Genomic DNA, 17,795 nt, shown 5'->3' with positions numbered 1-17,795 from the left:
AAGGAGGAGGGCTGGTACATGAACATGAGTGACAAAAATAAATTCAAAGCAAGTGTGTATGACCCCCATCAGTCTTTTCATGATCCTCCATCATTATAAATACAAGCATCAGATGATCAAGAAAGGTGTCCAAAATAGAATGATGGTCATAGAAAAGGCACCAGAAAGATAGTGGGATATAGCTGCAATGAATAAAGCATCATGTTACCATCAAAAGACAAACAGTCAAATTACAAGAAAAGAAAATAATACCACTTAACAGAAAGTAAAGGAAATGAATAAACCGCATAACTTCTGACATGCTAATCCATAATTAAATCAACATTAAGTGAATTACAACTTCAAATGCACAGTTTTAGATCGCACTGTGCTACATAACCCAGCTTTGGCACATAATCCCTATTCATTGCAAATTAGTGACCCACACAACATTACTTGTTAATCATACGCGTGTCATTAAAAATGGAGTTACTGTAAGCACCAACCGTTTGAAAGCCACATAGGCCACTAGTCCCACTACCACTGCAGCCAGGATAGAACAGTAAACAGGAATGATGTTGTCAGTGTTTCCTTGCCCAATAAACTGAGGAGAGCTTGGCACAGCCGGGGTGGTCATTATCTCTGTTGTTGTGATGGTTTTCGGAGATACATCTGTCTTCGCAGAAATGATTCTTGGATTATAAGCTGTTTAACAGAGAGAAAAAATCTTTACTTTTTTGTTTTTTGTCCTTTTTGTGGTACAGTAAGTTAAATTTAATCTCAAAAAGATTTTGTTTTTCAATTCCTGTATGTATAGAGTAACATAAATGCTATATCTTATAATTGACAAATTCAAACTCTGATCATCATAGTCTCATGATTCTGTCTACATCCAGATAAATGTCACTATTGGCTGCAATCTTTTCCAGTCAATTTAATTCCAATCATACACCATTCAAATCCCTTAAATAAAATTGGTGAGATGATTCCAGCACTAAATTAAAGAAATTAGGAATACATTTAAATGTTCACAGCTCTTTATTACAATAAGATTGTAGCAAGGATGACTTCAGAAAGGGAATTGACAATAACATAAAATGATGACTGGCAGATAAAGTCAGTTATTGAATCTCACATCCAAATCATGTTAAATTGAGCTGTAGTGGTTTTCATGACTAGACGATCTTGTCATAATGTCTGTGATGAACAGCCAACCTTCAGAATACAGTATAAAGAGACAGTGGGCATCACAATAACAAACTTAAAACTTTAGCTGGCTATGGTTTTATTATAAAATGTGATTCAGATTATGTAATGCAATAGAAAGAGGGAAAGAAAATACAACTGAAGGAATTTAGAGAAAAAACTAATATGAGTATAAACTTAAACAAAAATTAAAGCTGGATGCATTTATTTTGTGCTTTGCTAATATTTTTTCAGATAAGATGAAAGATGACCGAATGGACCCCCCCCATTGTCCTCACTTACAGGATCTGTGTCCCTCTATTCCCTTCCCATTCATGTATTCAGTAATTGGCCCCTCCACCATGGGAAAAAGCCAGGTTCAATAACTCAATGGCCAACCAAAATGAGCATGCAACTACTGTCACAGACTTCATCAGTAAATGTGTTGAAGCCAAAGAAGTTAATTTAAGTGTTCCTCAACCATAAACCACGGATGAACAGAGAAATCCACTCCCTACTGATATCCAGGTCTGAGGTGTTCAAGTTGGGTGACCCTGACCTACACAAGAAATCTAGGTACGATTTTGCAAAACCATCAGGGATACCAAGGACAATACCAGACTAAACTAGAGCCCCAGACTAACTACGTGAACACAGTCGACCGTGGCAAGGTCCGATAATAACGGACAACAAAGTGAAGTCAAGCAGAATCGGATTTCCCGATGAGCTCAATGCATTCGATGCTCATTTGAAACAGAAGATCAGTGAAATGATGTCACCTTCCCCCAACAGCCTCGGGTGCCTCTGTACCCACAGTCACCGCCGCACATGGCCTTCTTGAGGGTGAACCCATGGAAAGCAATTGGCCCGGATGGAGTTCCCGACCGTGCACTCAGATCTTGCACGGACCAGCTGGCGATATTATTAACCTTTCCTTACTGCAGTGTTCAAGAAGACTACTATCATCACTGAAAAATCTGGCAACATGACTCAATGACTACTACCCAGTGGCTCTGACATCCAGCATTAGGAAATGCTTTGAGAGGTTAGTAACTGTTTTGATCCACTACAATTCGCCTACCGTCACAACAAGTCCATGGCAGATACCTTCTCCTTGGCCCTACACTCATCCTTGGAACATCTGGATAACATGGACATCTATAAACGACTCCTATTTATTGACTACAGCGATGCCTTCAAAACCATAATATCAGCAAAACTCATCTCCAAACACCTAGGACTCTGCATCCCCCCTCTGTAACTGGAACCTCGATTTCCTGACTGACAGATTGCAATCAGTAAGAATAGACACAATAATCCTCAACATCAGTTCCCTACAAGACTGTGTACTCAACCCCTTACTATACTTCTTATGTATGGACAACTGTGTGGCCATCTTCACCGCTAACTCCATTTACAAGTTTGCTGGTGACACCACTATAGTGGGGTTGGATCACAAACAATGATGAGACAGAATACAGGAGGGAAATAAACAGTTCAGTGGTATGGCATAAAGACAGCAATCTCCCCCTCCATGTCAGCAAAACAAAGGAACTGGTCATCAACTTCAGGAAGTGGAGTAGAGGAAATGCCCCTATCTATATCAATGGGGCTGAGGTGGAGGTGGTCAAGAGCTTCAAGTTCCTAGGAATAATATCACCAACAATGTGTCCTGGTCCATCCACATCGACACTACAATCAAGAAAGCACACCAATGCCTCTGTTTCCTCAGAAGGCTCAGAAATTCGGCATATCCACAATGACCCCTTACCAATTTTTATGTATGCGCCATAGAAAGCAGCCTATCTGGACACAACACAGCTCAATACAGAAACTGCTCTGACCAAGACCGCAAAACATTCCAGAGAGTTGTGAACACAGCCCAGTTCATCATGCAAACCAGCTTTCCTTCCACTGACTACGTCAACACTTGAAGTTGCCTCAGGAAAAACAGCCAATACAAACAAAGACGCCTTCTTCCCCAGTTATATCGTCTTCTACCCTCTTCCATGAGATAGAAGATACACAAGTTTGAAGACACATACCAACAGATTCAAGAACAGCTTCTTCCCTGTTGTTTTCAGACCTCTCATATATTAGATTCTGGATCAGTGGTGCTGGAAGAGCACAGCAGTTTAGGCAGCATCCAATGAGCAGCGAAATCGACGTTTCGGGCAAAAGCCCTTCATCAGGAATAAAGGCAGTGAGCTGGAAGCATGAAGAGTTGATCTTTCTCTATAGTTTATCTGTAGCTGTAACACTATATTCTGCATTCTGTTCTATTACCCTCATTTACTGATGTAAGCTACAAATAGTCTGAATAGCATGCATAACATTTTTCACTGTATCTCGGTACATGTGACAATAATAAATAAAATCACATTGAATACAGAAAGGTTGGTTGCCTCTGAAGGAGAGTCTCGGACTAGAGGGCATCATCTCAGAGTAAGGGTCACCCATTTTAAGACAGAGATGAGGAAGACTTTCTTCACCCAAAGGCAAGTGAGTCTATGGAATTCTTTACTGCAGAGGGCTGTTGAGGTTGGTCGTTAAGTATGTTCAGGGTTGAGGGAGACAGATTTTTAATCAGTAAGGGAAACAAGTTATGAGACAAAGGCAGGAAAGTGGAGTTGAACATTGTCAAATTAGCCACAATCTCATTGAATGGCACAGTAGACTCAATATGCTGCTGAATGGCCTTCTTATGCTCCTGTGTCTATGTCTTAGCTCTAAGTGAAGGATAAGCTTTGGCAGGTTGAAAGGCCAAATTTATTCATTAATTTTTCTTTGTCCTCTAAATGAGAACTGTGATTTAAATCAGTCTTGATTCCTGGTGTTGTGGTTGTGGTTATGCTTAGTTCTGGTGTTTAAGAAAGCCTTTTTACCAACCACAATAAAGTTCTTCTTGTCAGTACTTAATAATGATTGACTACTTGTTAGTCTCACAGTTCATCTCGCCATATAATAAGACTGACTTGAAAAGGCACCTGAACAGATTCCTTCCTACATTTAATTCTGTGAGAAAAGCAGTTTGATGGAATATATATAGTCTTCATTAAAATGAGGAATCATAGAATCCTGAAATCCCTATTGTGGGAACAGGCCTTTCAGCCCGACAAGTCCCCACTGACCCTCTGAAGAGTAACCCATCCCCCTACATTTACCCCTGACATATGCACCTAACCTACACGTCTCTGAATAGTATGGGCAATTTAGCATGGCCAATTCATCTAACCTGCACACCTTTGGATAGTGGGAGGAAAGAGGAGCACCCAGAGGGGACCGACATAGACAGGGGAGAATATGCAAACTCCACATACACAGTCGCCTGAGGCTGGGATCGAACTTGTGTCCCTGGTGCTGTGAGTCAGCAGTACTATTCACTGAGCCACCATGCCATCCAGTAAAAGCTAACTTTTTACTTAAAACTTGCTTCCAGGGAGAAGTATCACTTTGAACCCAGAACATGGAAGATCAACAATTACAAAAATATTAACTTTAATAATCAACCAAATGTGAGGACACTTTGTTTTTCAGACAGAACACATTGCTGTTACTCTCGCATTCATCAAAGCAAAAGTTTAATCAGACCAGAGCATAACTTCAAGTGTGTTAACCTGAATAGGAACAACTGATTTTCCAGCTGTTGGCCTGTCCAGGTTTGCTTCATAGAAAATGTGTAAAGGAGGTTCACGAATCATAAAATCCATCCAGTGCAGAAAGAGGCCATTCAGCCCATTGAGTCTGCACTGACCCTCCGAAGACCATCCCACCAAAACCAGCTCCCTACCCTAAACTTGTAATCCTGCATTTACCACGGTTGCTTCACTTAGCCTACACAATAAATAGTTAATTGATAATCATTAGTTTGTACCAGCACATTTTTAGTTCTCATCTGTCAAAACTATCAAGATATGGTCATATTATTTACAGGTCACTAATGCAACTGGTGGTACTTTGATTTAATTAATAAAATCTGGAATTGAAAGTTAACCTCGGTGCTGATGACCACGATATGGTCATCAATTGTTGTAAAAACACGTCTGGTTAACTAATGTCCTATAGAGAAGGAAATCAGTCATCCTTCCCTGGTCTGGATTACATGTGAGTCCAAATCTACAAAATTGTGGTGATACTTAATTTCCCTCTGAAATGGCTTATCTATTCAAGGGCTATAGATGGATGAGCAATAAATGCTAGTCTTGCAAGTGACATGCAATTTGCATGATAAAATAAAGAGACAAAAACTCTCCTGCAAAATTGATCAAGGTTCCCATGTCAAAACCATTTCCATTGTTTCTTCACCTTCTGCAAAATCATTCTCTGTTCTGAATATCATTTGTAAAAAGGAACCTTTTAATGAAACTACCAAGCCACCTGCTTTCACTTACACTGAACACAGGCCTTCTACAATCCCCCTTCCAACAGGGAAAATAATAACTGGTCTTTATTTGCAGTTGAAGTGCCTGTACAAACTGGAGCTTCGTGTCCAGAGAAACTGTCCGTCGTTTGCATGGCAAGAATACAAATTGTTTAAGATGCAAAATTTCCGCAGCAGTAACACCAAATTTCCTCCTTCCAACCTTCACAATTCATGTTTCCAATTTTGGTGCACAAATAGTGCTAGGATGTCTCAGTCAACACTTAGATGAAACTCACTAAAGAAAACAGATAATGATCAGTGTCACAACAGCAGTGAACTCACTTTGAAGTAAGTCTAGTACCAAAAGAATGATTAGATTAGATTCCCTACAGTATGGAAGCAGGCCCTTCAGCCCAACGAGTCCACAATGACCCTCCGAGTAACCCACCCAGACCAATTCCCTTACCCTATATTTACCCCTGACTAATGCACCTAACACTGTGGGCAATTTAGCATGGCCAATTCACCTGACCTGCATACCTTTGGATTGTGGGAGGAAACAGGAGCACCCGGAAGAAATCCATGCAGACACACGGAGAATTTGCAAATTCCACACAGTCACCCAATGCAAGAATTGGAACCCAGGTCCCTGGTGCTGTGAGGTAGCAGTGCTAACCTATGAGCCACTGTGCCATCCCATTATAATCCATCATACTAAAGTTAAACAACTTATTCATGTTGAATCCATTTTGTTACATCAACACTAGATAATCGGCTGAAGTCCCTTTTCTATTTTTGGTTGCCAGCATCTGTTTCAACCTTACCCCATAGCCCAGTCTGTCACCATGTTCAGGCAACACGAGATCCAGGTAAAGGTCAAAATTCTGTCTGCATAAAGGGAGATGTCTTTTGCATATTGTGTGCAACTAGGCATTGTCTTCAATGGGCTTTACTTGTTTTATGCACAAAACAATCAAAGCCCTCTCAGAATACTGTAACTTCAGTGTGAATTTTAGCATTATTTTCATGGAGATGGAGTAAATTTTAATATGAAATTGTCCCATGAACTCAGCTTTAGAACCAGATGTTTTTGTTGAAATTGTCCATTGATTTTAGGGCTTAAAACTGTAAGCATTTGAAACCTGCAGAAAAATATCATTCATGAACATAATATATACCTGTACGTCGAGTCAAGAGGCCTAAAGATCCACTAGTTCCTTTTTCATACAGTTTTATAACAGATTGGGTCATAAATTGTTTGTATTATTAGAATCAAACAATTGAAGAGTTTTATCTATCATGAAATTGTTATGTGGTCAAAACTATTAAGTCTTCAGAGTTATTCGATGGTTGAATGGGCTAAAAACATCTATTTGGTTGCAACATCACTTTTTTCTTTATTTACCTGCAACTGGTGCTTAAAAAGGCCCCCGCTGTTTGTGGAAAGAGGCAGTTTCTTCAAGTTGTACTTTTGATAAAAAACAGGCTTTGCAATAAAGCTGACATGCCTCTGAGAAACACCCGTCTAATTTCCCAGTCTCAACACAGGTTCGTGCTTTTATCAAAGTCGAAGCCATTAATTGCTCCCAAATTTATTTGGAGCCGAATATCCCTTCATATATCTTAAAGAAAATCCCAATCCTACTGTAAATCTAAAATGGTCAGGATATAACTATTCAACTTTTAACTTTTGAATATAGAAAGTCTTTTGCAGATTTTAAACGCAGGTGATAGACCATTCAAGGAAATAGCAGATATTTTTCATTGACAGAAACATCTGGTCTGCGAGCTAAAACTGTTGTAACAAAATCTGTGTGCTTTTTTTTGCTTAAAAGATAAAACATACTCTTAAAACTGCAAGAAACCATTGACAACGCATCAGAGACACAGCAGGACTCCACGTTTGTATTTTAAAATCAAAAGGATTTCTTAGTCGAGGGGGAGAAATGTTATTGAAATAAGTAGTTTTGACCCAATTAATGTGTTTATGCCCTACTGCTAACCTAAGGAATGCACTGTAGATCTGACTGTGGGTGTCGCAAAGCTATGAATGTTGTAAATTACATTTGAAGCTTAGGGTTTGTTTTATGTTCATTGACCTCTTCACTAATGCATATTGAATTCCCTGTGGTTATGAGCCCTTCATTCTTTGGTTTGCAGAGAAACATGAACGTTAAACTCAGCAGCAAATACTTTGGAAGGTAAACGGTAAGTCAGCTCTCATCATAAGAGGATTTTAGAAGAGGAGAAAAAAAAAGTCTCACAGCAATTATACAGAGCACTGGTGATCCCGCACATGAAGTAATCTGGGCAGTTCTGGGGTTCTTGCCAAAGACAGGGTGCAGCAGATGCCCATCTGATTAATTCCAGCGATGGTAGGACTGTTCTGTAAGGAGACACTGAGAAGATGGGGCCTGCATTCTCTGGAGCTTAGAAAAACTTACAAAACTCTTGAAGAGCTTGACAGATTAGATGCAGAAAAGATGTTTCCCTGGCTGTGAAATTGAGAAACAGAGGATGCAATCTCAGAGCAAAATAATAACCCGTTCAGCACTCAGCTGAGGAAGCACTTAGGGTGGCATGGTGCACAGTGGTTAATGCTGCTGCCTCACAGTGCTCGGGACTTGGGTTCAATTCCGCCCTCAGATGATAGTCTGTGTGGAGTTTGTGCATTGTCAGCATGTCTGTATGGGATTGGCCATGTTAGATTGCCCAGAGATGTGCAGGTTAGCTGCGTAAGCCATGGGAAATATAGTGTGGAGGATGTGTCTATGTGTAATGCATTCTAGAGGGTCAGTGTGGACTTGTTAGGTGGAATGGTCTGTTTCCACACTGTAAGGATTCTATTCTATAAACTTCATCACTCAGTTGGTAGTAAACATTGGAATTTTCTAGCCCGGAGAGATGTAGAGATTCAGTTACTAATGTATCTTTTCTTTTGGCTAAGTCCGAGTTGCATCATCTTGTGGAGAGTTTCTCACTGCAACGCCTTGAATTTTCTCGCTGTCTCTTACTAAACTTGCCTTACACACCCCACCTCTGCGGTATCTCGAAATCTAATCTTTGCCCTATCGTAACATGTATTCCAGAACATATTCCCAGAACAACTCAGGATTCAGTGCCTATCCTGGAATTCACCAACATTCCTGCATCCATGCCATCCTTAAAGGCTGGACAAGCAATGTCAGTCCAGAGTTGTCATGCACAATTGGAGTATTTGGAATCCTGTTTTGTGTGTGGAGTCTTGGGAGGTGCTGCTGGACAGGGTGGTGCACTGGCAAGAATTCCAGTTTCCTTATGATTAGGAATGGAGGTCACTACATCAGACTTTGCCAATCTGGCCCAAGCTTGCCATGCAGGTTTATGTGGTCTCAGCTGTCTGGCAAAATGCCAGGACTGTAGTAAATAAACCAATGTCCTTCTCCACTCCACCAGCAAGAAAGCACAGCAACACCGCTACTTCCTCAGGACGCTAAGGAAATTTGACATGTTCATAAAGACTCTTCCCAATTTTTATAGATGCACCATAAAAGGCATCCTCTCTAGATGCATCTCAGCTTGGTATGATAACTGCTTTGTCCAGAACCTTAAGAAATTATAGAGAGTTGTGAACACAGCCCAGTCAATCACACAAGCCAACCTTCTATCCATTGTCATCTTGGAAAGGCAGCCAACATTAGCAGAGACCCCTCCCATTCCAGTTATTATCTCTTCCAACCTCTTCTATCAGGCAGAAGACACAAATGCTTAAACACATAAACCAACAGATTCAAGAACAGCTTCTTCCCTGTGTTATCAGACTTAAAATTTTAGATTTAATGCTAAATTAACTGTACCTTTTCCATAGCCGTAACATTGCATTGCTCGCTCTGTCCTATTACCCTAATGCACTTTGTTTGGTGTGCTCTGCCTGTACTGCATGCAAAACAAAATATTTCACTGTGCCTAGGTACATGTGACAATAATAAATCAAATCAAATCAAAAACCAGCATAAGTGCCACAATCTTCTCTCCAGCATCTCAGACTCACCCTCTCTTACTGCACCCACTCCTGCTAAGGCTCATGCTCTGTCATTCTCATGCTGCCTGCAGCACCTTCTCAACCAGCCACCACCCCAACCACTGACACCACCAACCCTTCATACCCTCTGCACTGTCTAATCACTTGCTCAGGATACCACCATTGCACTTACACCAACAATAATAGCTATGCCATGCAATTTTGTGTGCTGTAATACCAGCGTGTGTCTCATTCCATGAAGAAAGGACTCAAGATATTATGGGCTGTTGGTCATTCTTAGGCCTACTGAGGAGAGATCCTGACTCCAACTGTTCTAAGCACAGTCTGGATTATTAATGGAGGTAGGCCTTGTCTTACAGTGCAGAGATCCTCTGAACAAAAACCATCCCTTCATTTTACAAAGGCCTGCTGACACTCACTATTTTCCTGGTTTTTAATTCAACATAGCTCTCGCTCCTGTATACTTGCTTCTGTAAAATCTGCAATCCATGGAACACATTCAAAACTTTTAAATCTCCTCAAGCAGTTAATTTTTTATAAAAAATAGAGGTTCTATTCAGAATGAAATCAAAGGCAGCTAATTATTTAATAGCTACTTCAAAATGTTAATTGAATTGTGAACTCAGAACACCCTGCTGAAATAATTGTAGCTAATGGTGTCATACAGTCATAGAGTCATAGAGATGTACAGCATGGAACCAGACCCTTCAGTCCATCTCGTCCAGTAACCACTCAATAAATGTAAGCAGCACAACTGACAATGCATGACCAGATGAAAGCCTAGCCTATACTTGCCATGCAAAGTAATCCAACAGAGGTTTGCACATTGAGTGTTTAAAGAGCAGAGCATTAAAAAAAACCCTTATCATAACCATCACACAAACATTATCCACCATTCAAGTGTATTCCAATCTACTCCATCAAATTGTGTTGCTCCTATTAGATGAAGGTTCTTGTAACAACAAAAGATGGGGTCTATTAGAACTCATCATGAAGTTGAAATGGCCTTGCTATGTTTCGGAAATGGGTTTCCTTCCTGTATGATTCACATCCCACCAGCAGCAAAACTGGATCAGTAGGAGATTTCCACAGCTAGGTCTTGTAAAAGGTTTTCGATGTCTTCCCAACTTAGGAAGTTGTAACTAGAGACTGGATTTTTCCAAAACTGCTGTTTCTTTCTTATTGTCACCCATGTGTTGTACAGAAGTGTAGGCTTACCTTTTGCTTAGTTTTAGAAATTGTATTCACTGTCCAGGCATTTCTTTTTCAAAATACTCAGAAATGTACCATTACTTGCTGAGCAAAAAAAAAGATAACTAACAGACGGAAAGTATTGGGACAAGTCACGCCATAAGCTTTGATCTCACAATCCATTTTACAGTTTATTGCTCTGCATAACAATACAAGCTTCAAACATTTTACAGCATTTTACTGAACCTCATTATTCTTGTATGTTCTTTTTAAGCTTTCCATCTTATTTCTTGTAACTGAGACAAGTTGCTGTGCTTTTATTGTTAACAGGACAGACACAATGGAGCACCACACATTTACTCACCAATTGTTCGAGAATCGCAGAACTTAAATACTAATTAACTCCACCACAAGACAGCGACCTTGTAATCTCCAATTCTTCATATCAATTCTGTAGTTTACTTCAATTTGTTAAAGAGATGGGCTTTAAGGAGAGTCTTAAAGGTGAAAAAGGATGTGGACATATGAGGATTTAGAAAGTAAATTCAGATTGGGGATCTAAGTAACTGAAAGAAAGGCTGCTATGAGTGGATTAAAGGGAGTGGGGAGGGGGGTTAACACTTAGCTAGAAGCATAGGGTTCCTGGTATCAGAGGCTTGCTGGAGAGTTAGCAAAAGGTCTGTGTTGCCTCCTTGGGAAAGACATACTGGTGTCAAATGCCATTCAGGTCAAGTTCAAGCCTTTACCAAAATCAAGGAACTCGCAAGCAGAACGTCGGCCTACTGAGAGCTGCCAGGCTAGCAGAGGCCGGAAATTCTTTTACGTGTCAATGGTACTTGATGAGGCCTTTGTTGACATTAAATTGGCACTTACTAGGGGCAAAGAATCAGAGACTGGGGGAATGGGGGCCCAGGATTGAGGACTGGGGAACAGGAACCCAGGACTGAGGAAACTGGGGCCCAATGTTGAGGAGTGGGAGAAAAGGGACCTAGAATTGATGACTGGGGGAGCTGAGGCCCAGAATTGAGAATTGAGGGTACTGAGGCCCAGGATTGAGAAGTGGAGGAATAGGGGCCCAGGATTAAGGATTGGGGGAGCAGGGGCCCAGAATTGAGGATCAAGGGAGCTGAGGACCCAGATTGAGGATTGAGGGAGCAAGGGCCAAGAATTGAGAATTGGGGGAGCTGAGGCCCAGGATTGAGGATTGGGGGAGCTGAGGCCCAGGATTGAGGATCGAGGGAGCTGAGGCCCAGGATTGAGGATCGAGGGAGCTGAGGCCCAGGATTGAGGATTGGGAGAGCAGAGACCTAGAACTGAGGATCGGGGGAGCAGAGGCACAGGATTGAGGATCAGGGGAGCTGAGGCCCAGGATTGAGGATTGGGGAAGCACAGGCCGAGGATTGAGAGCTGAGGGAACAGGGGCCCAGGACTGAGGACATCAGGAATGGAGACACCATCTCAATCAGGCGATGAGTGACTTTAACTAAGGGACTTTTGTTCCTCCCACAACATCACTTAGAGACCACAAGCTAACCACAGTTTTACCTTTTGTGGATAATATATGTTGTCAGTCCAAACCCGAATACTGGGTGCGGCTGGATAAGAACCTTAAAGTCATCATTAATTGGTTGTTTAAGGGCCTCAATTGGCATCAGAGCAGGAAGCAGGCCTGCCTACTCCTGACTCAAATCCAGCAATGGCAGAAATCTGATGGGGTCAGATTTCATTATCCACCTAATGAATAGCCATCTCCACTTCCAAACACACCACAAGACAGAGGCCATACCATTCCATCCAGGAGTATTAGGAAATGAAAACAGAATTTGCTGATGAAACACAGTAGGTCTGGCTGCATCCGTGGGAAGGAAACAGAGTTAACATTAACTCTGCTCTCTTCCCACAGCTGCTGCCAGAACTGCAGAGTTTTGCCAGCCATTTCTGTTTTTGATTTGGAACTCCGGCCCCCGGAATTCTTTGTCTTAATATATGACATCAGTTGTTAATTTGCAAAAAATTATGGGACTGAGGTGGGTGTGGCCATGACAGTATTTGAGAATGCGAAATTTCAAATGGAAACATTTGGTGAACAGAAGCCAATGGACACTAAAAAGGACAGAAACAAATCCTTGAGCATGGTGGGAAGAGTGTCAGATGAGCTGGAGTTCTGAGAGATGAAGAATAGAGAGCTGCTTATAGACACTAAATATTTACAGGTTACTATGTCTTCATTTAGAGTTTATCTGTCCCTCACCTCCCACCCCCAATCCCACAAACTAGCTTTCCTATAGCACTTTTAGATTTAGTTTATTTAAAGTCTCCAATTCAAGAAAACATAGAGATTTCCTGCCATAATTTTGTCTTAGATTAAATTCAAGATGGGTCAGTACACAGATAACTCTCTGTATCACTCATTCCTAGCTATGCTGTGGTATTAAAGGTCAGCATCTTAAAAGCTTTGCAGATCCATTTGTTAGCATAAAGTTTTCAAATACAACTTACAATGGTAAGATTTCAATTATCACCAGCGCGCCACTAAAGGATTTTATCTCATAAATATTGTGTCTCCTTTTTCATCTCTACAGGTTATTTGTTACAGCATGATATATTATTGACTTGGCAGAGCCAGATTCATCCGTATGTTTCTATCATAACAATAGTGTCCTTACCCCACCCCAACACTAACCCCTGCTCTCCTTCATCTCTAGATGCTAGAGATACTGCACACAGTTTGCCTCATATTTCTCCTTTCAAAGATTAATTCTACAAGCAACTATTTGTTACCACTTCAAAAGTGCATTGGAAACATAACACCTTCCAAACATTTTAATGTTTAAAATTTTGACACATTCCAGAATCCACTTCAGTGTCCTAATACCTCTAATGTCTCAAAGTGTATACACAGTCTATGTTCTCTTGATTGCAGCCTTTCCAATATTGACCACTATAGCTGTTCAATTCTTCCACATATCCCAGCCTATCAACGTCCTACGGATTTTCACATCTTGATGGTCACAACATTCCCTGTATCTCCCAGGCATTTAATTGAATACAACACCACTCAGTGATTAAACAATTAAGCACTCCCATTAAGACCCAAACCAACTTTGGGCATGTCAGTGTTTATGGGCTATCAGGGTCTCCACAGATCACAAAATAGCAGACACTGACTCACTGCCACAGAAGGCTGTGGAGGCCAGGTCATGGAGTGTATTTAAGACAGAGATAGATAAGTTCTTGATTGTCAAGAGGATCAAGGGTCACGGGGAGAAGGCAAGAGAATAGGGATGGGAAACCTATCGGCCATGATTGAAGGTGGAGCAGCTCGATGGACTGAATGGCCGAAATTCTGCTCCTGTGTCTTATATTCTTTTTTCTAACATGTGGAAGATACTAAGGATGAAGATTTGGCAAATATTAAGAATGTCATAGATTGTGGTACTTTAGAGGTATTGAACTATTTTATACACAGAGTTACAGATGTAATTGGGATAGCTAAACACAGAAATGATAGGCGATGTTTCAAACTCAGTATATACTGAGATATGAATCCATTGTGAGATGCTGAAGAAGTGAGGTGTTCACACAGTAGAAGATTTAATGGATTGCAGTGTGTCCATACATTGAAGTATGTGAGAAACATTAGAGTAGAATTTGAGGATTCTTTTACTTTCCACTTTAAACTTTGCAGAAAAAAGGGAGAAATCCAACAGAAGGTATAGTCTTGTGTGATCGCAGCATGCACAAAGATGTTTAAAAGGAAGAGGATAGCAATTTAGATGCTGGGTTACCCTGAACCTTCACCTTCTATAGGAGAGTGCCCCAGTCTGTTCCAATAGTTATCACCTCAAATTCTGGTCTCATTCTTGAAAGTCTTTTCTGCATCTTCAACAGTGTCTCTAAATGTTTTTATTCCTATCCAATGGCAATGCGTATCAGAAAATAATGAGAACCCTTGCACTAGTTTCCAATATGTGCTTCTACTTTGTGAAGTTGCCACTTTGAAAGTTCAAAGTTAGAAACGTATTATTTCCATGCTGCCATAATGAATACATTTGGAGAGTACATGTGATTGCCATGCCTGATTGTAAACAGGCACACTGGCTTGCCCAGTTTAATACTACGAACCTGTTCCAAATAGAAAATCTGCTTCCATTCGATTGCCCGTTATATGATGTTTCAATTTGAGTAACTTCAGTGGAGAATCCTGGTGAAAGTTCATTTATTTATAGCTTACACAACAGGACTTAGAAAGTTAAAGAACATTATTACCTGTTTAAATGTTACCTGCTGAAGAACAGGGACAACTTCATTGCTATTTATTGCAATCTGGTGCTTTGGCTGATGTGAGACCAAGTGTGGAATTTATCAATATATCAAAGACACAATATGAACTTTTAAACTCAAATTTCACTCCACAGTATATCTGCATCTGTATGTCAGTATGTTTATTTGAGGCTATCAGTATTGAATAGTAACACTAACCACTGCTAGCATTGCCATATTAACAATAAGGTGGTACAGTGGCTCAGTGGTTAGCACTGCTGCCTCACAGCACCAGGGATCCAGGTTCAATTTCAGCCTCAAGTGACTGTCTGTCTGAATAGAGTTTGTATGTTCTCCCCGTGTCTGTATAGGTCACCTCTGGGTGCTGTGTTTTCCTCCCACAGTCCAAAGATGTGCAGGTTAGGGAGATTGCCAACAGTGTCCAGGGATGTGCAGGTTAGGTGGGTTAGTCAAGGGAAATGCAGGGTTACAGTAATGGGGTGGGTCTGGGTGGGATGTTCTTTGGAGGGCTGGTGTGGACTCAATGGGTCAACTGTAGAGATTCTATGAACAATAGACTGCTGAAACTAATGTGGAAGGTTAATGCAAAACCAATATTAAACATGTAAGCACATTATATGTGGCTCACACATGCTTTGTCCATTACCTAATTATCAGTGGATTTACCCATTGGTCCCCTAAATTGAATGAGTAATCATGCAAATGATTTTCAGTGATGCTGTTACAAGGGAATAGTTTCAATTATTCCAGTTTGTCTTTCCTGTTATAGGGCCCAAGGCATTACTAGGAGAGGTCCATTTCTCTGCTTTTCCACTCAATTTATTACTGTCTGCTCAGTCCTAAATGTTGGAAAATCTGGCACAAAGCATTTTAGTTGAACAACGACCACAGCTGGAAATAGGAAAGATCTATTCCTATGTCAATGTAATACCATTCTTGGTGAATGTGCAATTTAGTGACCAGTATTGTCAATGACATTTCTGTATAGCTAATTACATCCGTCTTGTTGAAGCTGCATTTATTTTGAGCTGTCCAGGAAGTCATGTTAATGAGTACTGCTGAATAGATTTTTGCTGCTTATACAGTAACAGCTGCCATGTTACACATTCCGGAACAGAATCCAAAATAATACGTTGAAATCAAAGTTTTATTGAGTCAGCTAATTTAACATTATTTTGACAAAGGTGCAAATTATCTACATTTCAAAATATCGTTAGGTCGACTTAGATTAGAAGGAGCATTTCAATCTCTCCTCTAAGTCCCTAAGCTGAAAGTTTAAGGACAATCAGTCTGTAAAAAAGAACAAATGCCCCTTGTTCTGAAATCAATGAAGATAAAGACTTTGATGGCTCGGACACCAGGTTTCAATGGTTTTAATGTATACACTGTGACAGATGGGGTCCTTCAGCAATTTTGAATTAACTCCAGAATTCAGGCAGTGCTGTTACCCATAATTGACCAACAGTTGGAGATCTGTTGTAAAAGAGTAGTTTGTGACTGACAGTATTGTCACTGAACAATGTGATGCCTAATACCATTAAAGCTGACAGGCAACGTTACCTTCAATGTGCTTGAATTTCAAAGGAAAATAAATCTTTACAGTGTGCAGGGGTACCATTGTTGTCTTCAGTTTAGCATTTGGCAGACAGTGGGTGGAGCTCCAAAAGAAATTAACAAACACAGCAAATCATCAATGACTGTGTCCAAGAGTTGGTGAGTTATACGGCAAGAACCAAGGGTACAGTGGGTGATTTTTCTGTGATACGTGATGGGCCAACAGTTATTCCTTGACTCATAATACAGGAAAAAAAATCCTAGCAGTCTTATTAACCATTATGGAAGTGTCATTTAGTAATAAGAGTTTTTCAACACTTTCATGCTATTTTCCAATTTGCATAGATCATAAACATGCGAGTGAGCCCAGTATTTTTATACTCCATTTGAATCTGCTCTCATTCTTCCTCATGGAACTGTATCAGCATAACCCTTTGTTTCCTTCTCTCTCAAATGCTTATGTAGCTTCCCACTTAATCCATCTATATCACTGGGCCCAACTCCTTCCCATGGTGGTTGAGTTACACATTCTCACCAGGTCCTTCTGAATCTCTGTTACTCCTTAGAATAACTTTACAGTTCGAAAGATGAGATTTTGCAGAGTTGAGAAGACTCTGGAGCCAATATAGAAATCATTGGCAGACCTCAATTCTGGGATTCCTGTTCCATTCTCAGAAATTGCATTCTTTGTTGGCTTGGGATAAGGGTGCAGGAAGTATGCAATATACACTCTGCAGGAATTCCATTCTCTTAATCAGCTTAACCTACGTGTTCAGGCCAATGAAGGTGAAGGTTGAAATCAACAATTATTACCTTTCTTTTTATTCATTTCCAATTGTTTGCACATTTATTATTATACTTGTGGTATACTATGAGGTTATATGTAGAATACATCTATTGGCATAATTGATCTTTGGGTAGAATCATAGAATCCCTACAGTGTAGAAAGAGACCATTCTGTGTCAGTATGTCAGCAGATATTTGAATCAGAAAGTATCAACGCTGAAGTGAGTCTCCAATACTTCACGTGTTGGGGGGGGGTGTGGTTTAAGGGAGAGGAAAGATTCAGAATTGCACATCCCTTCCTGGATTCAGCGGCCAGATAACTCTGCAGCTGCCTCCACTCAATGTGAGTTTGGTGAGGTAGATGTCAGACATTTGAGACCTGGCAGATCTGAACATTAGGTAAAAAGTATTCCTGGTGAAGGGCTTTTGCCC

General features: G+C 40.6%; 1 protein-coding gene across 1 annotated transcript in view; it reads right to left on the bottom strand.

Moving 5' to 3' along the window:
* The window catches only part of ngfrb (nerve growth factor receptor b), a 177,060-nt gene that overhangs the window by 37,457 nt on the left and 121,808 nt on the right, over positions 1-17,795 (bottom strand). Inside the window, exon 4 of the mRNA XM_060848555.1 lies at positions 486-684. Coding sequence (XP_060704538.1) covers positions 486-684 — 199 coding nt within the window. The remainder of the gene's footprint in view (positions 1-485; positions 685-17,795) is intronic.

The sequence above is a fragment of the Hemiscyllium ocellatum genome, chromosome 32, assembly GCF_020745735.1.
Source record: "Hemiscyllium ocellatum isolate sHemOce1 chromosome 32, sHemOce1.pat.X.cur, whole genome shotgun sequence".
NCBI classification, from domain to species: Eukaryota; Metazoa; Chordata; class Chondrichthyes; order Orectolobiformes; family Hemiscylliidae; genus Hemiscyllium; species Hemiscyllium ocellatum.
The sequence above is the reverse complement of the archived record's forward strand: the minus strand, read 5'-3'. Positions and strand labels throughout refer to the sequence as shown.